At 41.1% G+C, this 22,977-nt stretch overlaps 1 protein-coding gene across 9 annotated transcripts in view; it reads left to right on the forward strand.

The window, feature by feature from the left end:
• The window catches only part of HHAT (hedgehog acyltransferase), a 321,836-nt gene that overhangs the window by 145,025 nt on the left and 153,834 nt on the right, over positions 1-22,977 (forward strand). For 8 of the 9 annotated variants that reach the window (XM_063114373.1, XM_063114372.1, XM_063114371.1 and 5 more), the window contains one exon: positions 19,177-19,212. The exons of the other annotated variant lie outside the window; for it this stretch is intronic. In XM_063114373.1, the coding sequence (XP_062970443.1) occupies positions 19,177-19,212 (36 nt within the window). The remainder of the gene's footprint in view (positions 1-19,176; positions 19,213-22,977) is intronic. 9 annotated transcript variants of the gene reach the window in all.

A 22,977-nucleotide genomic window follows, 5' to 3' on the forward strand; every position in this document is an offset into this window, starting at 1 on the left:
AGGCTGGCCACTTTTTATTCATCCTTCAAAATCCAGCTAAAGCAGCACCTCCTCTGGGAAGCCCTCGCTGCGTGCCTGCCCTGCGCTACCCCCGTGCTGGTGTAATGTCAGCAGCCCTCTGGGGAGCTCCCAGTGTCTTATTTGACTTATCACTTCGTTCTGGATTCAGTGCATCTCTGTATTTCATCCACTAGACTGAACCCTGGAGGACTATGCTTCATTCCAGTTTTACTTCCCTCGCATCTAGTACAATGCCTGGCATAGAGTAGACACTCTAAATATGAAATAAATGAATTTCTCTCCCGTTCTTATTCTGGCTCATAGGCTAGTTTCCCCAACCTCTGCCCTTTCCAGATGCTTCAAATCACCTGACACACATCTCTGTCCATATCACCTCCCCTTTCTCTCTTTTGCCCAGCACCTCTCCACCTTCCATCTATTGCACTGGAGTTTGCTCAGGAAAACAGAAACCACTCTAGATATTTTGAGTGTCAAGGATTCTTTTTTAACAAGGCTCTTCCCACCCCATCAGTAGGTGCTTTAATTTCATTAATATGAGGAAACCTTCATCCATAGTCCTATCCCAGCAATTAATATCCCCTATAACTATATTTCAGGTCCCCAAAGCCACTGTTTTCTCCTTAAGAATAGTAATTAAAAATATATGTCCTAGCCCAGATGTTACAAATGTAATCTTTTGAAAAGCATATCTCATTTAATTTATAATACGTAAGTCATTTTAAAACCCCTGAGTTTTTAGTGAGGAGCTCTCACTAAATTGTAGGCAAATCATTTAATCTTCATTTATTTATTCACATTTATTGAGTCTGTACTAAGTGCCCTGTTAGGGACCTTGCCTTGGCTTCTTTAGCTGTCAAATGGGTATAATATACTAGTCCTATTTTTCTGGCAGTTTGTCAATAATTGTTTGTGACAGTGTTTTGCAAATTTAAAGCTCTATTGAAATATTAGTTATTATTTGAGTGGACAAAGACTTGTGAATTTATATTTAGAATTGCTTTTTTAACAGAAATTATTACAGTCATGTCAGCAGAGTGGTGTCATGTCATATCAAGGTACAACATTTGGGGTGAATCAGCCTCTGATTTTTTTTCTTCCTTGCTTTCTCTACACTCAGGATTTAATCCCAAGAACAGCAGTCCATCAGTTTAGCCCGGGTGCTTGTCCGCGCTGCGCTGCTAGGGAGGGCAGGATGAGGATTAATTGTCCCACTAGAAGTAGTCATGGTGGCTGAGGCATACGTCCCCAAGGAAGTCAGGTCTCCCTTGGAAACAAACAGGCAAACAAACAAAAACAACAAATGCCCATCAAGTCACTTTTTTCTCTGAACTGATGATTTTGCCTCATGCTCTTTTAAAAAATCTTCCCTCCAGCAAATCTGCTGGCATCTGCATTTATCTTCTGTTAAATCTTCTACCCATCTGCCCGGTACGATGGAAGCTTTGTTCCAAAATGAACAAAAACAACCTCATTTGTCCCATCCTTCTTCAGCTACCACTCTTCCACCTCCCCTTCAGTATCCAACCCGTTCTGAGAGTGAACTACACTTAGTGTCTTCCTTTCCTTCCCATTCACTCCACTTGACGCTAGTCCAGCTTCCATTTCCACCACTCAATGTAACTGCACTTGTCAAAGTTTGCCAGTGACCTCCGTTTTGGTGAATATATCCAGTAGACATCTTTACATGAGACAAAAAGCAGGATGAACTTGAACCCTAACCTCACTCCATACACAAAAATGAACTCAAAATGGTTCAGAGACTTAAATGTAGGAGCTAAACTATAAAACTTTTAGAAGAAAACATAGAACATCTTCACGATCTTGGGTTAGGCAAAGATGTCTTAGCTACGACACCAAAATCATGATTTATAATAGGAAAAAAAAAATGGGTCAATTGGATTTTTCAAAATTTGAAACTTTTGTGCTTCGAAAGACACTTTTAAGAAAATGAAAAGACAAGCCATGGAGTGAAAGGAAATATTTTCAAATCACACATCTGATAAAGGACTTGTTTCCAGGACATTCACAAGAGGGGGAACTTAGCTTTCTCGTTCACTGCAGAATCCTAAGCATCTCTTATAGCATCTGGCATCAGGAGGTGCTTAGTAAATACTCATTGGATAAATGAATGAATATAGCATTAATGCAGTTTGGAAAAGAGCCTCTTGGGAATGTCTAAGGAGAAGAGAAAATAATCTTGAACATTTGTAAAATGTTTACGAAGCCCTTGTGCCCACTAAATTTGTTCCGTTTCCCACTGTAGGTATCATCATCTCCATGCTGCAGTTAAGAAAACTGAGAAATAGATTAATTTTTTTGCCCAAGGTCAAATGCTTTTAAGTGGTAGATCTGAAGCCCAGACCTTGACTTTCTAATTATACATCCAGTGAAACCTGGTTTCTACTGTAGTTTAGGAAAGCTCTTCACCCCCGAGCCATTTATGCCTGGCACTGGTGCCTTCTCACCTTTCCTTTCTCCAGCAGTGAGAGATGTCCAGATCTCCAGGCTTTTGCGTTGTTTTTCCCGGGATTTCCTCCCTGATAATCTGATGGCAGGTACACTTGTCTGATCCAGTGACAAGCATGTCCTGTGAAAACCCAGCACTGTTTTCACCCTGCGTGCTGCTTAGAGTTTGTCCTTCCAGGGCACAGTTCTCATTTTCCTCTTTCCCAGCAGACTTTGGTATTTTACCAAACATGTTTGACTGCCAACCGGATCATACTCACCTAAGTTCACATTCACTTTTCACTGTTTACCCGGCATAGCTTTTCGTTCCTAACTGTGGGCAAGCTCTCAATCTCAGATGGATATACAGCTTAATGAAGGGAGCTAAACACAGTATGATAGGATGCCAGTTATTATACGATGTCATCAGGAAGCCTGTTCCAAGTGTTGCATCTCGAGCATTGCTAGAAAATGAAGAAGACATTGACTGAGACCAAGAGGAGGGCAGCATTGTGACACTTTGAACAGAGAACTGGGAACCTGTTCTGTTAGCCTCAGCTCTGCCACTGTTGTATCTCAATTATTCATCTTCCTCATCCTCTGTTTCTTCATCAGTCAAGTGAGGAGGTTAGAGCAGATAAACTTTAACGTCTTTTCTACTCTCTGAAGTTAAGTGAAATAGTCCAGCCGGAACTAATCAGGGTGCTTGAGTCTGGGTATAAACTTTACTTTGGTGATTTGATTTGGTTTTTACCTTCAACTCTAAGTCAGTTTTCTAACTCCCCAGGTGGGATTGTGAAAGCTAAACTTTGGCAGCCACTAATGGGATATACAAGTCTGGAGATGAAAGACTGAAGATTGTAGATTGAAAGGGCAGAGGCAAGGATTGACATCTGAATATGCCGCTTTGTATAAATGCTGCCCCTCCTGTGTCTGCTAAGTCGCCATAACAGCAGTGGTTCTAAAACATAACTCACTGTTGTATGGCATTTACAACTTTTGGCCACAGTCCATTGCTGTTTTTATTTCTAGCTCCCAATCAGCCAAGATCAGCCTGGGAGGGAGTACAGGACCCCAAGGGGCAGGCAGCCTGGTAGAGCAGACAAGTCCTGGAACCAACCATGGGTTCTGGTCCAAGTTCTTCAATGGACATGCTATGTGGGCCTATCCCCTCCTCTGTCAAAGGAGGGTCTAAGGGAGATCATATATAAACTTCTGTGCTCAGTGAGTGAGTGTATGTGCAGCATCACTTTGCCACACTCAACAAGCCTACTTTTCATGTACTGTGAGGCTCTAGTAAGTGCAGCAGTCATAATTGTAATAAATAAACCATCAGGGCTGCCGCGGAAGCCTTAGCCCAGGCACAGTCTACTAATTTGCTGACGGTTATCAGACAAGAGCTGCTGCTATGGCAGTGAGCATTCGTGCTTGGGAATGCTTCCTGAAAGTCATGGACTTGGAAGCCCAACGCTGGAAGAAATCCATTCCAGTTTTCTGTCTCATGGTTTAATCTCCCCTAACATCCTTTTTTACCTGTGCTTGAACTCATCTAGTGATGAGAAGTTCACTGCCTTGTTATGATATTGCAGTTTGTTAGAAAGTTTTTCTATCAAGCCAAAATCTGCCTCCCCGTTGCCATTATCAATTGATGTTCAGACAACAAAAGATTTCCTGTTTTTAATTTCTGGAAGGAACTATGAATAATATGCACAGGATCAGTATTCCTTATGTCTCCTCATAAGGAAACCCTGGCTTACTGTGGGCTGGTAGCTGTGAGAGATTGTTTTCTTCCAAAGTGATGATAATTGTGCTGCAGTTTGATAAGTATCTTATTTCAGAAGAGAAACCTCATTTTTATCTTTGGGTATTTATTTTATGTATTTATGTATAACAATCAATGTATTAAGTAACTACATTTGAGCATCTTTATCTGCAGTGTGCTATGCTAAGTGCCAGAGCATGCAGAGGCATTGGTGCCTTATTACAGCATATTATTCACACACTGATTTGTTTAGCAGATATGAGTTTTTTATTGCATTTATTGTATCATACTTTTAGCATTTTTTGAGGATCTGCTTGTTGGCAAGCTCTGGTTCTTGCCCTTTTGGAATTTGCAGTCCATTGAGGGAGAGAATATCTGATATTGATCACACCATATTGAAATCTCTTTGCCATTTCTTTACTTGGCTCAGTCTTCCTTAAGCCTAAGTTATCTCCTGTGCATTACTGAATTCCCAGTATCTGGCACGTAACAGGCACGTTGTAAATATTTGTTAAATGAGTGAGAGGAGAGAGCACTGATTTTGGCATTTGGTAAACTGAGCAAACAGGATTGCTGGATCACATAGTAGTTCTATATGTCGTTGTTTGAGGAACCTCCATACTGTTTTTCATAATGGCTGCACTAATTTACAGTCCCACCAACAGTGTAGGAGTGTTCCCCTTTCTCCGCATCCTTGCCAGCATTTATTATTTTCTGTGTTTTTTATACTGGCCAGTCTAACTGGCATGAGACAATACCTTAATGTGGTTTTGATTTGCATTTCCTTGATGCTCAGTGACATTGAGCATTTTTTCATGTGTGTGTTGGCCATTTGTATATTTTCCTTTGAGAAATGCCTATTCATTGCCTCTTTTGCCCATTTTTTAATTGAGTTGTTTTCTTACTGTTAAGTTGTTTGAGTTCCTCATGTATTCTGGATATTAATCCCTCATCAGATGCATATTTTCTTTTTTTTTTTTTTTAATTTTATTTTGTCGATATACATTGTAGCTGATTATTGCTCCCCATCACCAAGACCTCCCTCCCTTCTCCCTCCCCCCCTCTCCCCAACAAAGTCCTTTCTGTTTGCTTGTCGTATCAACTTCAAATAATTGTGGTTGTTATATCTTCTCCCCCCCCCCCGGTTTTGTGTGTGTGTGTGTGTGTGTGTGTGTGAATTTATATATTAATTTTTAGCTCCCACCAATAAGTGAGAACATGTGGTATTTCTCTTTCTGTGCCTGACTTGTTTCACTTAATGTAATTCTCTCAAGGTCCATCCATGTTGTTGCAAATGGCAGTATTTCATTCGTTTTTATAGCTGAGTAGTATTCCATTGTGTAGATGTACCACATTTTCCGTATCCACTCATCTGATGATGGACATTTGGGCTGGTTCCAACTCTTGGCTATTGTAAAGAGTGCTGCGATAAACATTGGGGAACAGGTATACCTTCGACTTGATGATTTCCATTCCTCTGGGTATATTCCCAACAGTGGGATAGCTGGGTCGTATGGTAGATCTATCTGCAATTGTTTGAGGAACCTCCATACCATTTTCCATAGAGGCTGCACCATTTTGCAGTCCCACCAACAATGTATGAGAGTTCCTTTCTCTCCGCAGCCTCGCCAGCATTTATCGTTCATAGTCTTTTGGATTTTAGCCATCCTAACTGGGGTTAGATGGTATCTCAATGTGGTTTTTTTTTTTTTTTTTCTTTTTCGTGACCGGCACTCAGCCGGTGAGTGCACCGGCCATTCCTATATAGGATCCGAACCCGTGGCCGCTGGGAGCGTCGCCGCACTCCCAGCGCCGCACCCTCCCGAGTGCGCCACAGGCTCGGCCCCTCAATGTGGTTTTGATTTGCATTTCCCGGATGCTGAGTGATGTTGAGCATTTTTTCATATGTCTGTTGGCCATTTGTATACCTTCCTTAGAGAAATGCCTACTTAGCTCTTTTGCCCATTTTTTAATTGGGTTGCTTGTTTTCTTCTTGTAAAGTTGTTTGAGTTCCTTATATATTCTGGATATTAATCCTTTGTCAGATGTATATTTTGCAAATATTTTCTCCCACTCTGTTGGTTGTCTTTTAACTCTTTTAATTGTTTCTTTTGCTGTGCAGAAGCTTTTTAGTTTGATATAATCCCATTTGTTTATTTTTCCTTTGGTTGCCCGTGCTTTTGGGGTCGTATTCATGAAGTCTGTGCCCAGTCCTATTTCCTGAAGTGTTTCTCCTATGTTTTCTTTAAGAAGTTTTATTGTTTCAGGGTGTATATTTAAATCCTTAATCCATTTTGAGTTGATTTTAGTATATGGTGAGAGGTATGGATCTAGTTTCATTCTCCTGCATATGGATATCCAGTTATCCCAGCACCATTTGCTGAAGAGGCAGTCCCTTCCCCAGTGAATAGGCTTGGTGCCTTTGTCAAAGATCAGATGGCAGTAAGTGTGTGGGTTGATTTCTGGATTCTCTATTCTATTCCATTGGTCAGTGTGTCTGTTTTTATGCCAGTACCATACTGTTTTGGTTATAGCATAGCTTAAAGTCAGGTAGTGTTATGCCTCCAGCTTTGTTTTTTTTTGCTGAGCATTGCTTTGGCTATGCGTGGTCTTTTATTGTTCCATATAAATGTCTGAATAGTTTTTTCCATTTCTGAGAAAAATGTCTTTGGAATTTTGTTGGGGATTGCATTGAATTTGTATATCACTTTGGGTAGTATGGACATTTTCACTATGTTGATTCTTCCAATCCAAGAGCATGGAATATCTTTCCATCTTCTCGTATCCTATCTAATTTCTCTCAGCAGTGGTTTGTAGTTCTCACTATAGAGATTTTTCACCTCCTTGGTTAACTCAATTCCTAAGTATTTTATTTTTTTGGTGGCTATTGTAAATGGGCAGGCTTTCTTGATTTCTCGTTCTGCATGTTCACTATTGGAGAAAAGAAATGCTACTGATTTTTGTGTGTTGATTTTGTATCCTGCTACTGTGCTGAAATCATGTATCAATTCCAACAGTTTTTTTGTAGAGGTTTTAGGCTGTTCGATATATAGGATCATGTCATCTGCAAACAGGGACAGTTTGACTTCATCTTTTCCAATCTGGATGCCCTTTATTTCCTTCTCTTCTCTGATTGCTCTGGCTAGTACTTCCAACACTATGTTGAATAGGAGTGGTGAGAGTGGGCATCCTTGTCTAGTTCCTGTTCTTAAAGGAAAAGCTTTCAGCTTTTGCCCATTCAGGATGATATTGGCTGTGGGTTTGGCATATATGGCTTTAATTATGTTGAGATACTTTCCCTCTATACCTAACTTATAGAGGGTCTTTGTCATGAATGAGTGCTGAACTTTATCAAATGCTTTTTCAGCATCTATAGAGATGATCATATGCTCCTTGTGTTTGAGTTTATTAATATGGTGTATCACATTTATTGATTTGCGTATGTTGAACCAACCTTGCATCCCTGGGATGAATCCCACTTGATCGTGATGAATAATTTTTCGTATGTGTTGCTGTATTCTGTTTGCTAGTATTTTAGTGAGGATTTTTGCATCTATATTCATCAAGGATATAGGCCTGTAGTTCTCTTTTTTGGTTATATCTTTACCTGGTTTTGGTATCAGGATGATGTTTGCTTCATAGAATGAGTTGGGAGATTTGCGTCCGTTTCAATCTTTTGGAATAGTTTGTAAAGAATCGGTGTCAATTCCTGTTTGAATGTTTGGTAAAATTCTGCTGTGAATCCATCTGGTCTTGGGCTTTTCTTTGTTGGGAGCCTTCTGATAACAGCTTCAATCTCCTTTATTGTTATTGGTCTGTTCAAATTTTCTACGTCTTCACGGTTCAGTTTTGGCAGCTTGTGTGTGTCCAGAAATTTATCCATTTCCTCCAGATTTTCAAATTTGTTGGCGTATAGTTGTTTATAGTAGTCTCGAATAATTCCTTGTATTTCAGATGAATCAGTTGTAATATCGCCTTTTTCATTTCTAATTTTTGTTATTTGAGTATTCTCTCTTCCTTTTTTTGTTAGCCATGCTAATGGTTTGTCAATTTTATTTATCTTTTCAAAAAACCAACTTTTCGATTCGTTGATCTTTTGAATTGTTTTTTGGTTTTCAATTTCATTCAGTTCTGCTCTGATCTTAATGATTTCTTTCCGTCTGCTAACTTTAGGTTTGCATTGTTCTTGTTTTTCTAGTTCTTTAAGGTGAAGTGTTAGGTTGTTCACTTGCCATCTTTCCATTCTTCTGAAGTGAGCATTTAATGCAATAAATTTTCCCCTCAATACTGCTTTTGCAGTATCCCACAGGTTTTGGTATGATGTATCATTGTTTTCATTAGTTTCAATAAACTTTTTGATTTCCTGCTTGATTTCTTCTTGGACCCATATGTCATTAAGTAGAATGCTGTTTAATTTCCATGTGTTTGTATAGTTTCCAGAGTTTCGTTTGTTATTAATTTCTAGTTTTAATCCATTGTGGTCTGAGAAGATACATGGGATAATTCCAATTTTTTTGAATTTATTGAGACTTGATTTGTGACCTAATATGTGATCTATCCTGGAGAATGATCCATGTGCTGATGAGAAGAATGAATATTCTGAGATGGTTGGGTGGAATGTTCTGTAGATATCTGCCAATTCCAATTGGTCTAGAGTCTTGTTTAGATCTTGTGTTTCTCTACTGATTCTTTGCCTAGATGATCTGTCTAATATTGACAGTGGGGTGTTCAGGTGCCCTGCTATTATGGTATTAGTGTCTATTTCCTTCTTTAGGTCTAATAGAGTTTCTTTTATAAATCTGGCTGCTCCAACATTGGGTGCATACATATTTATGATTGTTATGTCTTCTTGATGGATCAGTCCTTTTATCATTAAGTAGTGTCCCTCATTGTCTCTTTTTATGGTTTTTAGTTTAAAGTCTATTTTGTCAGATATAAGAATAGCTACTCCAGCTCGTTTTTCTTTTCTGTTTGCATGGTAAATCTTTTTCCATCCTTTCACTCTTAGTCTGTGTGAATCTTTATGGGTGAGGTGGGTGTCTTGTAGGCAGCATATAGTTGGGTCCTGGTTTTTGATCCAGTCAGCCAGTCTGTGTCTTTTAATTGGGGAATTTAAGCCTTTTACATTAAGAGTTGTTATTGAAAGGTGTTGATTTATTCCTACCATTTTATTGGTTGTTTGGTTGTCTTAGGTGTCTTTTGTTTCTTGCTTTCTGATTTACTGTTTGGTTTCTTTGTTTATTGGTTCCTTAGGTTGTAGATAGTGTTTTTGTTTGCTTGTTTTCTCTTCATGAATGCCATTTTTATTGTACTAGCGGGTTTAGATTTTTCTTGGGTTTTTATGGCAGTGGTAGTTATTTTTCAGGAACCAAACCCAGTACTCCCTTGAGGATTTCTTGTAAGGGTGGTCGTGTGGTAGTGAACTCCCGCAGTTTTTGTTTGTCTGAGAAATATACTATTTGCCCCTCATTTTGGAAGGATAGCCTTGCAGGGTAGAGTATTCTTCACTGGCAATCTCTGTCTTTTAGTATTTTGAAAATATCATCCCATTCCTTTCTAGCTTTTAGGGTTTGTGATGAAAAGTCTGATGTTAACCTGATTGGGGCTCCCTTGTAGGTGATTTGACGCTTCTCTCTTGCAGCTTTTAAGATTCTCTCTTTGTCTCTGAGTTTTGCCAATTTGACTATGACATGTCTTGGAGAAGGCCTTTTTGGGTTGAATACGTTTGGAGATCGTTGAGCTTCCTGGATCTGAAGATCTGTGATTTTTCCTATACCTGGGAAGTTTTCTGCCACTATTTTATTAAATATGTTTTCAATGGAATCTCCATTTTCTTCCCCTTCTGGAATACCCATGACTCGGATATTTGAGCGCTTGAGGTTGTCTGATATCTCTCTCAGATTTTCTTCCATGTCCTTGATTCTTTTTTCTTTGTTTTTGTCTACTTGTGTTATTTCAAACAGCCCATCTTCAAGTTCAGAGGTTCTCTCTTCAACTTCGATAAGCCTGCTGGTTAAACTCTCCGTTGTGTTTTTTATTTCGCTGAATAACTTCTTCAGTTCAGCAAGTTCTGCTACATTTTTTTTCAGGACATTGATTTCCTTGTACATTTCCTCTTTCAGATCCTGTATACTTTTCCTCATTTCATCATGATGTCTAGCTGAGTTTTCTTGTATCTCATTCAGTTTCCTTAGAATTATCACTCGAAATTCCTTGTCAGTTATTTCAAGGGCCTCTGGTTCTATAGGATCTAGAGTTTGAGATTTATTAACTTTTGGTGGTGTACTTTCTTGATTTTTTGTATTTCTAGTATCTTTTTTTTGGTGTTTATTCATTGTGGCAGGGGGTTTCACAGTCCACCGGTTTGAGACTAATGACTAACTAGGATTTTGCTGTGGTTGCCAATTTGGTATGGCTCCCGCCGTGACTGCTCAGTTGGCCTCTAGTGTCTTGTGTGTGTGGTTGCCTCGGGTCTTGGGCTTCTCCGGGGAGCCACCTTTCTGGTCAGCCTGGACTCTGCTGGGCTGTTGGATCACGTACCACAGGGTGTGTGATCTCTGTTGAGCTTTCACTTCCTGTGCAGGACTTCTCCCCGTTCCGTGTGCTCTGGCCCAGGCTGTTAGATCATGCAGTGGCGACCCCACTGGGTGTGTGGTTTCTGTCGCGTCTCCGCCTCCCTGGCCACACGTCTCCCCCCTCTGTGCGCACTGTGCTGGGCTGGGGCGTGTCTTCTGCACCCCTCGTCTATCAGCTGGGCCTTCAAGACCCTGCTCGGCACCGCCTCACCCAGGAAGTCTACCAGGTTTCTGCTAGGCACAGACGACCGGTCTCTCTGGGTGCCTCTGTAGCACTGTGTAGATCTCTCTCGGGTCTTGTTCACCTTTGAATCCACCCGGTAGAAACCGAGTCTAGCGCCTGCCTGCAGCCTGCTCTCTGGCAGGTTCAAGTGGACCTGGGAACTCTCCTACCACACTATTCCCAACCAGAATTTCGTTAGGCTTTTTTCCAAACTGGTGGCTGCAGAGATGGTATCTGCCTCCCAGTAACAGGAAGTTTACCGGGGGCCGGAGTCCAGGGTGTGGTGGAGTGACAGTCGGCCCGCCCGTACTTCCTTGCCCTCCCAACACTGGCCGGGGATGCCCCACGCCACCAGCCCCTCCAGAGAACCGCGGAGGGAGTGGGAGACGATGCTGGCCCGCAGGCTCCAGAAAGCCCCGCGCCGGGCCAAGCAAGTCAAGATACTTTCCTTCTATACCTAATTTGCATGTGTTTATCATGAAGGGATGTTGAATTTTGTCAAATACTTTTTTCTGTGTCTGTTGAGATAATCATGTGGTTTTTGTCCTTGATTTTGTTGATGGAGTGTATCACATTTATTGACTTGGGTATGTTGAACCATCCTTGCATCCCTGGGATGAATCCTACTTGATCACGATTTATCATTTTTGATGTGTTTCTGTATTTTGATTGCTAATATTTTGTTGAGGATTTTTGTGTCTATGTTCATAAGAGATATGAGCCTGTAGATTTCTTTTTTGGTTGGATCTTTGTCTGGTTTTGGTATCAAGGTGATGCTGGCCTCATACAAAGAATCTGTTTGCATTTTTTTGGAATAGTTTGAAGAGAATTGGTATTAATTCCTCTTTAAAGGTCTGGCAGAATTCAGCAGTAAAGCCATCCAGTCCTGGGCTTTTCTTCATTGGGAGACTGCTGATTAGTGCTTCAATCTCGTTGGTTGTTATTGGTCTGTTCATGTTTTCTATTTATTCTTGGTTCATTCTTGGTAGTTTTTGTCCAAAAATTTATCCATTTTGTTGGTGTGTAGTTGTTTATAATAGTCTTTAATGATTCTTTCTATTTCTGTGGTATGGTATCAGTTGTAATGTCTCCTCTTCCATTTCTAATTTTTGTTATTTGGGTCTTCTCTCTTCTTTTTTTTCGTTAGCCTAGCTAAAGGTTTGTCTATTTTATTTATCTTCTTGATAAACCAATTTTTTGTATCATTGATCTTTTGTATCATTTTGGGGGGTCTCTATTTCATTTAGTTCTGCTCTGATCTTAGTATCTTTCCATCTACTAATTTTGGGAATGGACTGCTTTTGTTTTTCTAGTTCTTTGCGGTATAGCATTGGGTTGTTTATTTGAAATCTTTCCATTCTCTTGTTGTAAGTGTTTATTACAATAAACTTCCCTCTTTGTACTGCTTTTGCAGTATCCTACAAGTTTGGTATGGTATATCCTTTATTTCCTGTTTAATTTCTTCTTGGACCTATAGTTTGTTCAGGAGCATGTCATTTAATTTCCATGTATTTGTGTAGTTTCCACAGTTTTGCTTGTTATTGATTTCTAGTTTTAATATGTTGTGGTCTGAAAAGATACTTGAAATGGTTTAAATTTTTAAAAGTTTGTTGAGACTTGATTTATCCTGGAGAATGTTCCATGTGCTGATGAGAAGAATGTGTATTCCTTGATTGTTGGATGAAATGTTCTGTAGATATCTGCCACGTGCAGTTGGTCTAAAGTGCAGTTTAATTCCTGTGTTTCTGTGTTGATTTCTTGCCTAGATAATCTGCCCAGTGCTGAGAGAGGAGTGTTCAGGTCCCCTACTATTATTGTATTAGGATCTAGCTCTTTCTTTAGGCTTAGTAATGTTTTCTGTATATATATATATATCTTGGTGCTGCAGGATTGGGAGCATATATACTTAGGATTGTTATGTCTTCTTGCTGGATAGACCCCTTTATCATTATATAATGGCCTTCTTTGTCTCTTTTTATGGTTCTTGGTTTAAGTCTATTTTACCTGATATAAGAATAGCTATTCCTGCTTGTTTTTGGTTTGGTTCTGATAGTATATCTTTTTCTATCCCTTCACTGTTAGTCTGTGTGTATGTTAACAGGTGGGGTTAGTCTCTTGAAGACCGCACATAGTTGGGTGTAGCTTTCTAATCCAATCAGTCAGTCTGTGTCTTTTGATTGGGGAGTTTAATTCATTTACATGTAGGATTGTTATTGAAGGGTATTGTCTTATTCCTGGCATTTTATCAATTTTCATTTGGATGTTTTAAATATCTTTTGTTCCTTGATTCCCTTCTATTGTTTGTCTTTGATATTTATTGGGTTTTTTTTTTTTTTTGAGGTGGCAAAATTTAGTTTCTTTCTCTTTCTCATTTGAGTTTTTGTCCTACCAGTGGGTTTAGTTCTTATGTATTTGTGCTAGTGATTATTGTTTTTTGGATTGCAGATGCAGGACTTCTTTGAGAATTTCTTGCAGTGCTAGTTGTGTCATGGTGAACTCCCACAGTTTTTGTTCATCTGGAAAATACACTGTTTCTCCCTCATTACTTGCTGGGCATAGTGATGGAATTTGGATGTGTTGTCCCCTCCAAAACTCAAGTGGAAATTTTTTTTTTTTGTCTTTTTCGTGACCTGCACTCAGCCAGTGAGTGCACCGGCCATTCCTATATAGGATCCGAACCCGCGGCGGGAGCGTCGCCGTGCTCCCAGCGCTGCACTCTCCTGAGTGCGCCACGGGCTCAGCCCTCAAGTGGAAATTTGATCCCCAATATGGCAGTGTTGGAAACTGATTGAGTCGTGGGGGCAGAACCCTCATAAATGGATTAATGCTCTCCCTAGGTGGGGGGAGTAATGAGTGAGTTCTCGCTCTGTTAGTTCCTGTGATAGCTGGTTGTTTAAAAGACCCCGGCACCTCCTCTCTCTCTCTTTGCTTCCTCTTGCCATGTGACCGGCTTGTATGCACTGGCTGCCTGCTGCTTTCTGCCATGAGTAGAAGCAGCCTGAGGCCCATGCCAAATGCAGCTGTCCCTGAATCATAAGCCAAATAAACTTCTGTTCTTTATAAATTACCCAGTCTCAGGTATTTCTGTTATAGCAACACAAATGGACTAATACATATAGTGTTCTTGGCTGGCAGTTTTTTCTTTCAGTATTTTGAATATATCATCCCATTTTCTTCTGGCTGGTAGAGTTTCTGTTGAAGAGTCTGCTGTTAGTCTAATACAGGCTTTATATAGGTGACTTGATGCTTTTCTCTTGCTCGTTTCAAGATTCTCTCTTTGTCTTTGAGCTTTGCCAGATTGACTATAATGTGTCTTGGAGAGGATCTTTTTGGACTGAATCTGTTTTGGGATTTTGAGACTCCTGGATCTGAAGGTCTATTTCTTTCCTTATTCCTGGAAAGTTTTCCATTATTATTTCATTGAATAGGTTTTCACTGCCTTTTCCTTTATCCTCCCCTTCTGGAACACCCATGATACATACGTTGGTGCACTTAAGGTTGTCAGCTAGCGCTCTTAGATCTTCGTTGTTTAAAAAAAATTTTTTTTTCCTTTTTTTATTTTTTCTGCCTGCCTCTTTTATTTCATAAAGACTGTCTTTGAGATTAGAAATTCTTTCTTCTGCTTTTTCTCACCTTCTGCTTAAGGTCTTGGTTGTGTTTTTCTATTTTGTTGAATGAATCTTTCAGTTCTGTGAGTTCTGCTACATTCTTTTTTAAAGTATTCATCTCTTTGTTAATTTCCTCCTTTATATTCTGGATTTTTTTTTCTCATTTCATTGTGTTGTCCGAGTATCTCATTGAGTATCCTTAAGATTGTTGTTCAGAATTCCTTTTCAGTCATTTCAAGGGTTTCTTGCTCTATAGATTCTGGTGTTTGAGAATTACTGTATTCTTTTGGTGATGTCATATTTTATTTTCATATTTCTAGTATTTCTGTGTTGATGTCTGGTCATCAGGTAGAGCAGTTGCTTCTTCTATTCCTCTGGAGTGGGCTTTGAAGAGAGAGACCTCCTCTTCTTTTTCTGGTCTCCACTGATGACTCTTCTTGTGTCAGTGCAGTCAAGTGGCTGACAGGCCACCTGATGGTGGCTGTGTCTGCTAGCCATTTTTTGGCAGCTGTGGTGTGTAAGTGGCATTTTTAGTGTGCTCTTGCCTTCTAGGAGACATATTTTTGTGAAGAAGACAATTCCAGATTTATCCTGATATTTCCAACTCAAATGTAGGATTACAAAGTTTTTACTTAACTGCTTTGATTTTATATATTTTTCATCTCTTTTCTACTATGATAAAAATATTGATTTCTGATGATATTAGCATAAATACTTGTTATAACATATGCAAAAATAATTTTAAAGAAATAATGCCAACATTGTTATTAATAATATGATTACTAAAAACAGTATAAGATTTTTTTATGTTGCTAGGGAAAAGTCATCCTTAGGTATGGTTTTAAAGTCACTTGAAATATTTCCTTTTTTCCCCCTTTTTTTGTAGCTATGCCACAAACTTGATACTTCCTGGCACACAGTAGGCACCAACAAAATATCTGTTGAATGAATATGAACACAGATGAAATAATGCAGCAAAGGTGGAAGACATTTTTCCTTGTGAATAGGTTTTGTTTCCCTCCCCTACATTTTTCCTGTCATTAACTTCTCTCATTTCTACCCTTTATCTTCTTCATTCCACCTTGGTTTCCAAGTAATTATCAACTCTTTATACTCTTCTCCACCCTAGTGAGCTTGCCTGTCACAAGCATGCTTAAAGCTTTCCTCTTGCTGCATCCCCAGATTCCCTTCGTAACCAATTACACATGCTTGAGAAGAAATAGTCTGAAACACAGCATGTGACATAGTCCCTCACTTCCATACAGGTGAGTTTAGGGACACACTACAGTGCAGGGGAAGCTGGGCATACAGCGGTATGCCTTGGCAGGTGCTGGGGTGGTACTAAGAGCCCAGCCAGAATGTGGCAGGCAGGATGAAGCTTTCCCTGCGCTCCCAGCCCACTCTAGGCTCTCCACGCAGACTCTGTGGAACAGCTGGTCTTCCTGCTCTCTTGACTGTTTCCTGAGCTCTGTCCCAGTCCCTCAGAGTTTCCTGCCATCTGCCCCCCTCCACCTCAGCCTGACCCCACAGCTTTCTAGCTACCCCACCTATGCCTGAAGTGGTCTCTCTCTGGGCTGTATCGTAAGGCATCTTATGTCCCTTTCATGTGGCTTGCTTCTCCCACTGAGTTACTGGGAATGGGGATCCATTAAAACAACTTTTAAAAATAGGAAGGAAAGAGATTGCCATTTACAGTGTACTTACTGTGTGCTGGATACTGTGCTAAGCCTTGTTTTTGTGTTATGTCACTTAATTCTTATAACTCCCCTATGAAGAAGGCCTTTCATTTTCCCAACGAGGAAGATGAAGACCAGCGAAGTTAATGTAACTTTCCTGAGCCTGGCTGACACCAAGACCCAAGGAGGCAGGCGGTCCCTGTGGAGTAGGTGTGCTTAGGGAAGCAGAAGCAGGTGGACTTGCCTGCAGCAGGGCAGCCACTTTGGGAGAAGTAGAAATCAGGCACAGGCAGCAAGGGATGGGTTTTTAAGTGAACAGCCTTTTTAAATTAGTACTAATGAGAGACAGAGCCATGCTTTAGCAGGTCGCTTGGGAAGAGCAAGTAATTTGAGCCTTCTGGGGCTCAAATTTGACCCCCAGCTTTGTCTTCTGCTGGCTGTGAGCTCTGTGCAAGTTACTCTGTCTCACTGAGCTTTAGTCCCTTCACTGGGGCAGGGGATAGCGGTACTTGCCTCATCGGCATGTATGTGTAAGCACCAAACACAGTACTTACTACATTCTAAATGCTAAATAATCTCTAATAATAATATTAGGTTTTTCATTACTCTTTCAGTGTCTTCTTCCCTCTACCCCGCCACTAGACCGAGGGTCTCTGTGACTCCTTCCATGTCTATTTTGTTCCACGATTCCTGGAACAGAGGCTGTTGCCTATTGTAGCTGATGTCGTTGAAAAGACTGAATAAGCTTTGGATGAGTGAAAGAAGCTGAAATCTTTGTTTACACACACACACACACACACACACACACACACACACACACACCCTCTACCTCCCTCCCATAGAAGCTGAAATCTTTGTTTACACACACACACACACACACACACACACACACACACACACACACACACACACCCTCTACCTCCCTCCCATAGAAGCTGAAATCTTTGTTTACACACACACACACACACACACACACACACACACACACACACACACCCTCTACCTCCCTCCCATAGAAGCTGAAATCTTTGTTTACACACACACACACACACACACACACACACACACACACACACACACACCCTCTACCTCCCTCCCATAGAAGCTGAAATCTTTGTTTACACACACACACACACACACACACACACACACACACACACACACACACACACACACACACACACACACACACACACACACACACACACACACACACACACACACACACACACACACACACCCTCTACCTCTACCTCCCTCCCATATTGTAGACCGGGCTAACTTACAATTACTGTCCATGATATGGATATTTATTTATGTGGCTGAGCAAAGTAACTTTGGATTTGGTTAAGAGGAGGGGATCATTTCTATTTTTTTTTTTTTTAAATCTGTGCTAAATATAGGAAGACCTTTAGCATCTCATCCAGGTCTGTGTAAAATCAAATGACACAAATCACCTATCCCTACAGGTAGATCTCCTCTTAGAGCATAGCTTTGTGCAGAAGGCTTAGGAATAAATGGAATTTATGTATCTTGAATCCCATTTTCCCTGAATTCTGTAATAATTGCAGGTAAGTGTGTAGTTAACAAGGTAACTAATATTATGGCTTTGAGTTTTCTATTCTCACCTACTCTATTCTGTAAGCAGATGCTTAAGTACATGAAAGAATCCTATCATTTAAACATACCCCACAAGGAATCCTATTATAATGTCAGTAATCACCTATCCACTGGGGAGAGGCGCCAGTTTTGCTGTGATGCTTCAGGGACAGGGGTGGTGCTGGAAGTTAGGGCAGTCAGACCCTTCCCAACCCCACCCACCCTGACCTGGGGGAGAAATTCTGTGGCCATTACTCCTTGTCTGAAGGGACAGAATTAATTTGGGCTTTACTTGGGCACATTGCCAACCCAGGCCAATCTGTGGGTGGACACAGCCACCACCCGCTAGGTGTTAGGAGTAGCAATTTTGCCTGGTGGACAGCAGCATCAGGATTCTGGCCACCCAGTCTTTTCACCCATGGCCAGAAACCAAAGAGAGAAGGGCACTGGCTAAATGGACTGAGGTTCAGAGGGGAATAAGCATGCTGATTAGGGAAACCAAGGCAGAGCAGTTCATATGGACTAAGCCAGGTTGGTGGTGTCAGGGGAAGGCTGAGACTTAAAGGGTCCACCATTGCCCAGGGCTCATGGAATGCCTGGTGTGAGGCCAAGCGCAATGGCATGCTGCTGGCTAGTGCATGGAGCTGCATCTCCTGTGTTGCCCTGCTCGGAGCAGACCCAGATATGGGACTTGGTTCCGCTCTCAGGTGGAAAGCTCCAGGCACTACATCTGGGTGAAGCTCAGAAGACCAGAGTGACTCCTCCCTGCTCCACCCTTCTTCCTTTTGGTTAGTGTGGATTTTTGCTTTTAAAACATATTTCACGTATTTTTTAGTAGATGAACATCTGAGAAAACTAGTATTACAAAAGGACTCACCTATTGGAAAAGTGGAAAGTACCTGGGAAATCCAACCTCATGGTCTTTATTTCTAGAGAGAGAGCTTAGACCTGCTGAGACACTTTTGCTGTCAAAGAGCAGCGGTTCTGCATCAGAATCAAATGGATGTATCATTAGATCTAATTGCTGGGCCCATCCCCAGAATTTCTGAATTAGGATGTCTGAGGTGGGGCCTGAGAATTTGCATGTCTAGCAAATTCCCAGGTTGTGCTACTGCTGCTCCTCCAGGGGCCATACTTTGAGAACTGATGTCATAGAGTAATTCATTTATTTGCCATGTTGTGAATGTAAATTATGTATTTCTTGTCAAGTCAACTATTGCTATAAACACCTTTGGTTTATATGCTTTTTTATGTCTCTTTTGAACAGGTATTTTGATGTTGGATTACATAATTTCTTAATCAGGTAAGCCAATACTTATTTTTTAATTGTTTTAAATATCATTGAATAGCATGTCTATTATGGAAGACTGAGATGGAAAATAAATCCTTGTTAAATATCTTGATAAACAATGGTAACTGTATACTTGTCAAAAAAAAAAATACCCAAAACACTGCTAATTGTTTTTGTGTGTGTGCTTCCCACAATCACACATGATTAAACAATCAAGAAAATCTGTGTTTAAATGGGTTTATATCTGAACTGATGGTTAACCAAGATCTTGGACAAGCTTAATTCTAACAACTACGCTGCTGGAAAGAAGAATAGAGAAGTGAGAAGTGACACTAAACAACCTACTTAACCAATTTTTCCTTCTTTGAATTAGTCTTTTTAAACTGAATCTACTGTTTGTTTTAAAGTCATGAAGATACAACCATGTTCATGATTGAAAGAGATTACAGATGGCAGTTTATATCCTGGTTTATTGGTGATTTTTACCAGAGTTGGCTTATGGGGCATATTAATTTCAAATAGCTATTAAATCAGACAGAGGTTAAATGGAAATATACCAGAATATTAACAGTGTTTGTAAGAATGTTCAGGATATTTTTTCTGCTATCTACTTTGCTGTATTTTTCTAGATTTTTTTATATGGGGCATCTATTATGGTGAAAAATGATCATTAAAATGCCTGTTAAAAATATAGGAGGGAGGCGATAATGGTTGCTGAAGGACTATAAGCTAAAGATTGTAAGGAAACCAGAAGTCACATAGAGTGAAGAAGTCGTGTAGAGCGATTTGCTTTCTGCAAATTTGTGACTCTAAGTGCTGACTAATTGTGACTAATACACAAGCTGTAGAACGAATGTGGTGTCTGGATAGGTGTCAAGGTGGTTTGCTTCTCCGCGGTGCACGTCCTTCTGCCTCTGGGTAAGATGCTCTCTGAGGAGAAATGTACATAGTTGACATCACTTTTCTCCTCAACCAACAGCATTTCCTCTGTGCTGGACTGCATATAATGGTGTTGCAAAGGAGGCCATGTGTACATTGTCCTCTTTTCTAAGGCCTCATCCAGGGTAGCATGTTGAAATCTCTTTAATCTACCCCAGATTCAAGGAATATGGGTTGTCCTGGCTCTCTCCAGGACTTCAGATACAGATAGTAGTGTGTAAACAGCTACTCTGGACACAGCAAGGGTAAATACATTTTAGCGGGAAGGGGTAAAGGACCAGCGGTCATGGGAAAGGCAGGCGTGCGAGCTCTGTATCTAAACTGATCAGGAAGCGCTGTCTGGGCGTGCTTCAGGGAATAGTTTGGATTTTTTTTTTTTTTTCACTGCTGGTTGGTAGATCCAAACCCTTGACCTTGGTGTTACAACATCGTGCTCTAACCAGCTGAGCTAACGATTCTGCCCCTAGTTTGGATGTTTGAGTTGATGTGTTTGGTACTATGTACGACTCCCGTGGTACTGTTCACGTAATGCCTTGTGACGGATGCAAGTTTGTATTTTTTCTTATTATCTCTGTAACTTTCTGAGGGCAGGGGTCATATCTTAATCATCTTAATGATTAAATTCAGAAACTTGTAGAGAATCATCCTTCAAGAAACATTTGTAGGAGTAAGTGAGTGAAATGACAGAAGGGCAGGGAGGGTGTGGCAGATGGAGAAAAGGCTGTTCAGTCATTTATTCAGCAAATGTGAAGCATGCCGTGTGCCACTTACTTGGATCTGACTGGGAATATGGTCATTTGCCAGAAGAGACATTTGATTTAAAGTGTTCCCTGAGCTTATCCCTTGCCAGGCTTGTGGTTTGGGTGAGGGGTGGTCTGCGTCTGGGATCCCTCCTCCCTTTCCTTCTTCAGGGCTCCAGCCATTTCTCCTGTGTTGAGTCTGCAGGAGGGAGACGCAATTGTCAGCGGCTCTGATGTAACTGGAGCTCGGATCTGCTTGCCCCAGCAGGAGGCCCTTTTCGGTGTGTACTGGAAGATGCTCTAACCTTAATCCCCTTAACCAGCGTTCTGTGATGCACGCAGAACCGGGGGAGCGCGGCTTCTCTCTGCCCCGCCGTCTCCCTGTAGTTTTCCTTTCCGTAACTCTGGTAGGGGCAGAACAAGTCAACATGTCCATTGCTTATACAACTGGGGAGCGAGAGGTAGGCTCTCCTGCTTGCAGGCCTCCCCTGTCCTTGTGAGTATATCTCTTTACCCCCTGTCGCATGACAGCACCCCCCACCCCAAGCAAACAACTTAAAGACTCCAAGGAGTCCCCTCCTCTTTCATCTTCCCGTGGGGGTGGGGGTGGTTGCTGGGAGCAGACCCTGTTCTCCGTCTCTCAGTAATCCCAGGGTGGGGTGGGCGTCTTCCTCTGTATTTGCAGCTCTTTTTAGAGAACGGGTGCTTTCTGCTCCCTGCTTGGGAGGTGAGCACCATTTATGACTGGGTCCAGTAGTGACAACTATTGCATTGGAGCAGTGACCCTGGACCAGGTTGAGGAGGTGGAGTGGGCACTGAGGGAACAGCAGCAACCAATCTTGTGAGAAGTTGAGCCGTAAAGGGAGGAAAGCGAGATATGGGGCAGCTGGTGGAGAGGGTGGGCCAAGTGGGCCTTTTCTCTTTTTAATGAGAGGATCTCTTGTATTTAGCCACCAGAAGGTGTTAAGTGCCCTTTAGATTTAGAGAAAGTGGTTGCATTTGGGTGAAGAGAAGCAGAGTGTGATTGCCAGGGGCAGTGAGTGGTCCCGTAGCAACCCCAGAGAGCAATGACATTTTCCTGTAAATGTATCACTAGAGAAAACCTTACAGGGTAGGAAGAGTGAGGTGGGGGGTGCGAGGGGCAGGGGTGGTACTTGAGGATTCCTCTGTGATGGTCAAGGGAAGAAAATATGTTTCCCTTTGTAAAGGGGAAATGTGGGAGAAATTGGCATAGTTTTTTTTTTTTTTTTCAGGTTAACTTTATTTATGAGGTTACTTCAAAGAGTTCATGGAAAAGTAGAACTAAAAGAGAATATGAATCTTTCCATGACCTTTTAGAAGACCTCTTATATTAGCTCCAACTAGCTCTTAAGTTGTACTTTGGTTTGTCAGATTGTATTGAATGCTTAGTGTTTGGCATAAAAGAAACTGTGGCATGCCTGAAATTAATCAGCTGCGTCTTTTACATTGGTGGAAGTAATGTCGACTTCTCAGGAATGACATAAATTTCCACAAAGCCGAGAACCCTATCTGTGATCTCAACCTAGGCAGCTGCAAGGAGTGACACACTTCCTTTAAGTTGTTGGAGTGCTCCACTGAGCTACAGGCAGGAAGGAGCTGTCACATTTAATGAAACAGGAGCATTTTTGGTATTGGTGTTTTATGGTGAGTGTGGGAAAATTCAGTGAGCTTGATCCTGCATCTTATAGAAATCCAAGAAAGACTTTCAGGAAGCAGTTATCACAGCTCACCCAAGAATAGCCTCAGAAGAAGACTATTGGCTGGAATTCTTAGTGTGACACTACAAAAGAAAAAAAGCACCAACCAAGGGAAAGAGATTGTAGAATACAGCTCTGTTTCATTACGGATAATAGGGCGACTTGTTTAAATTTAGCATAGTTGAGCTTTGGGAAGAAAGTTAAAAAAAAAAAATCATAATTTCTGGTTTGATTCTTGCTGAGGCATTTTTCGTCTTACCCAGAATTGTAGCCAACCGTAAGCCTTTTAAGACGGAAGGTGTACATGTGATCTCACTTAGATGTGGAATCTAAAGAAGTCGAAATCACAGAAGCAGAGAGTAGAGTGGTGGTTACCGGGG

This window comes from Cynocephalus volans, chromosome 11 (genome assembly GCF_027409185.1).
Source record: "Cynocephalus volans isolate mCynVol1 chromosome 11, mCynVol1.pri, whole genome shotgun sequence".
Lineage (NCBI taxonomy): Eukaryota > Metazoa > Chordata > Mammalia > Dermoptera > Cynocephalidae > Cynocephalus > Cynocephalus volans.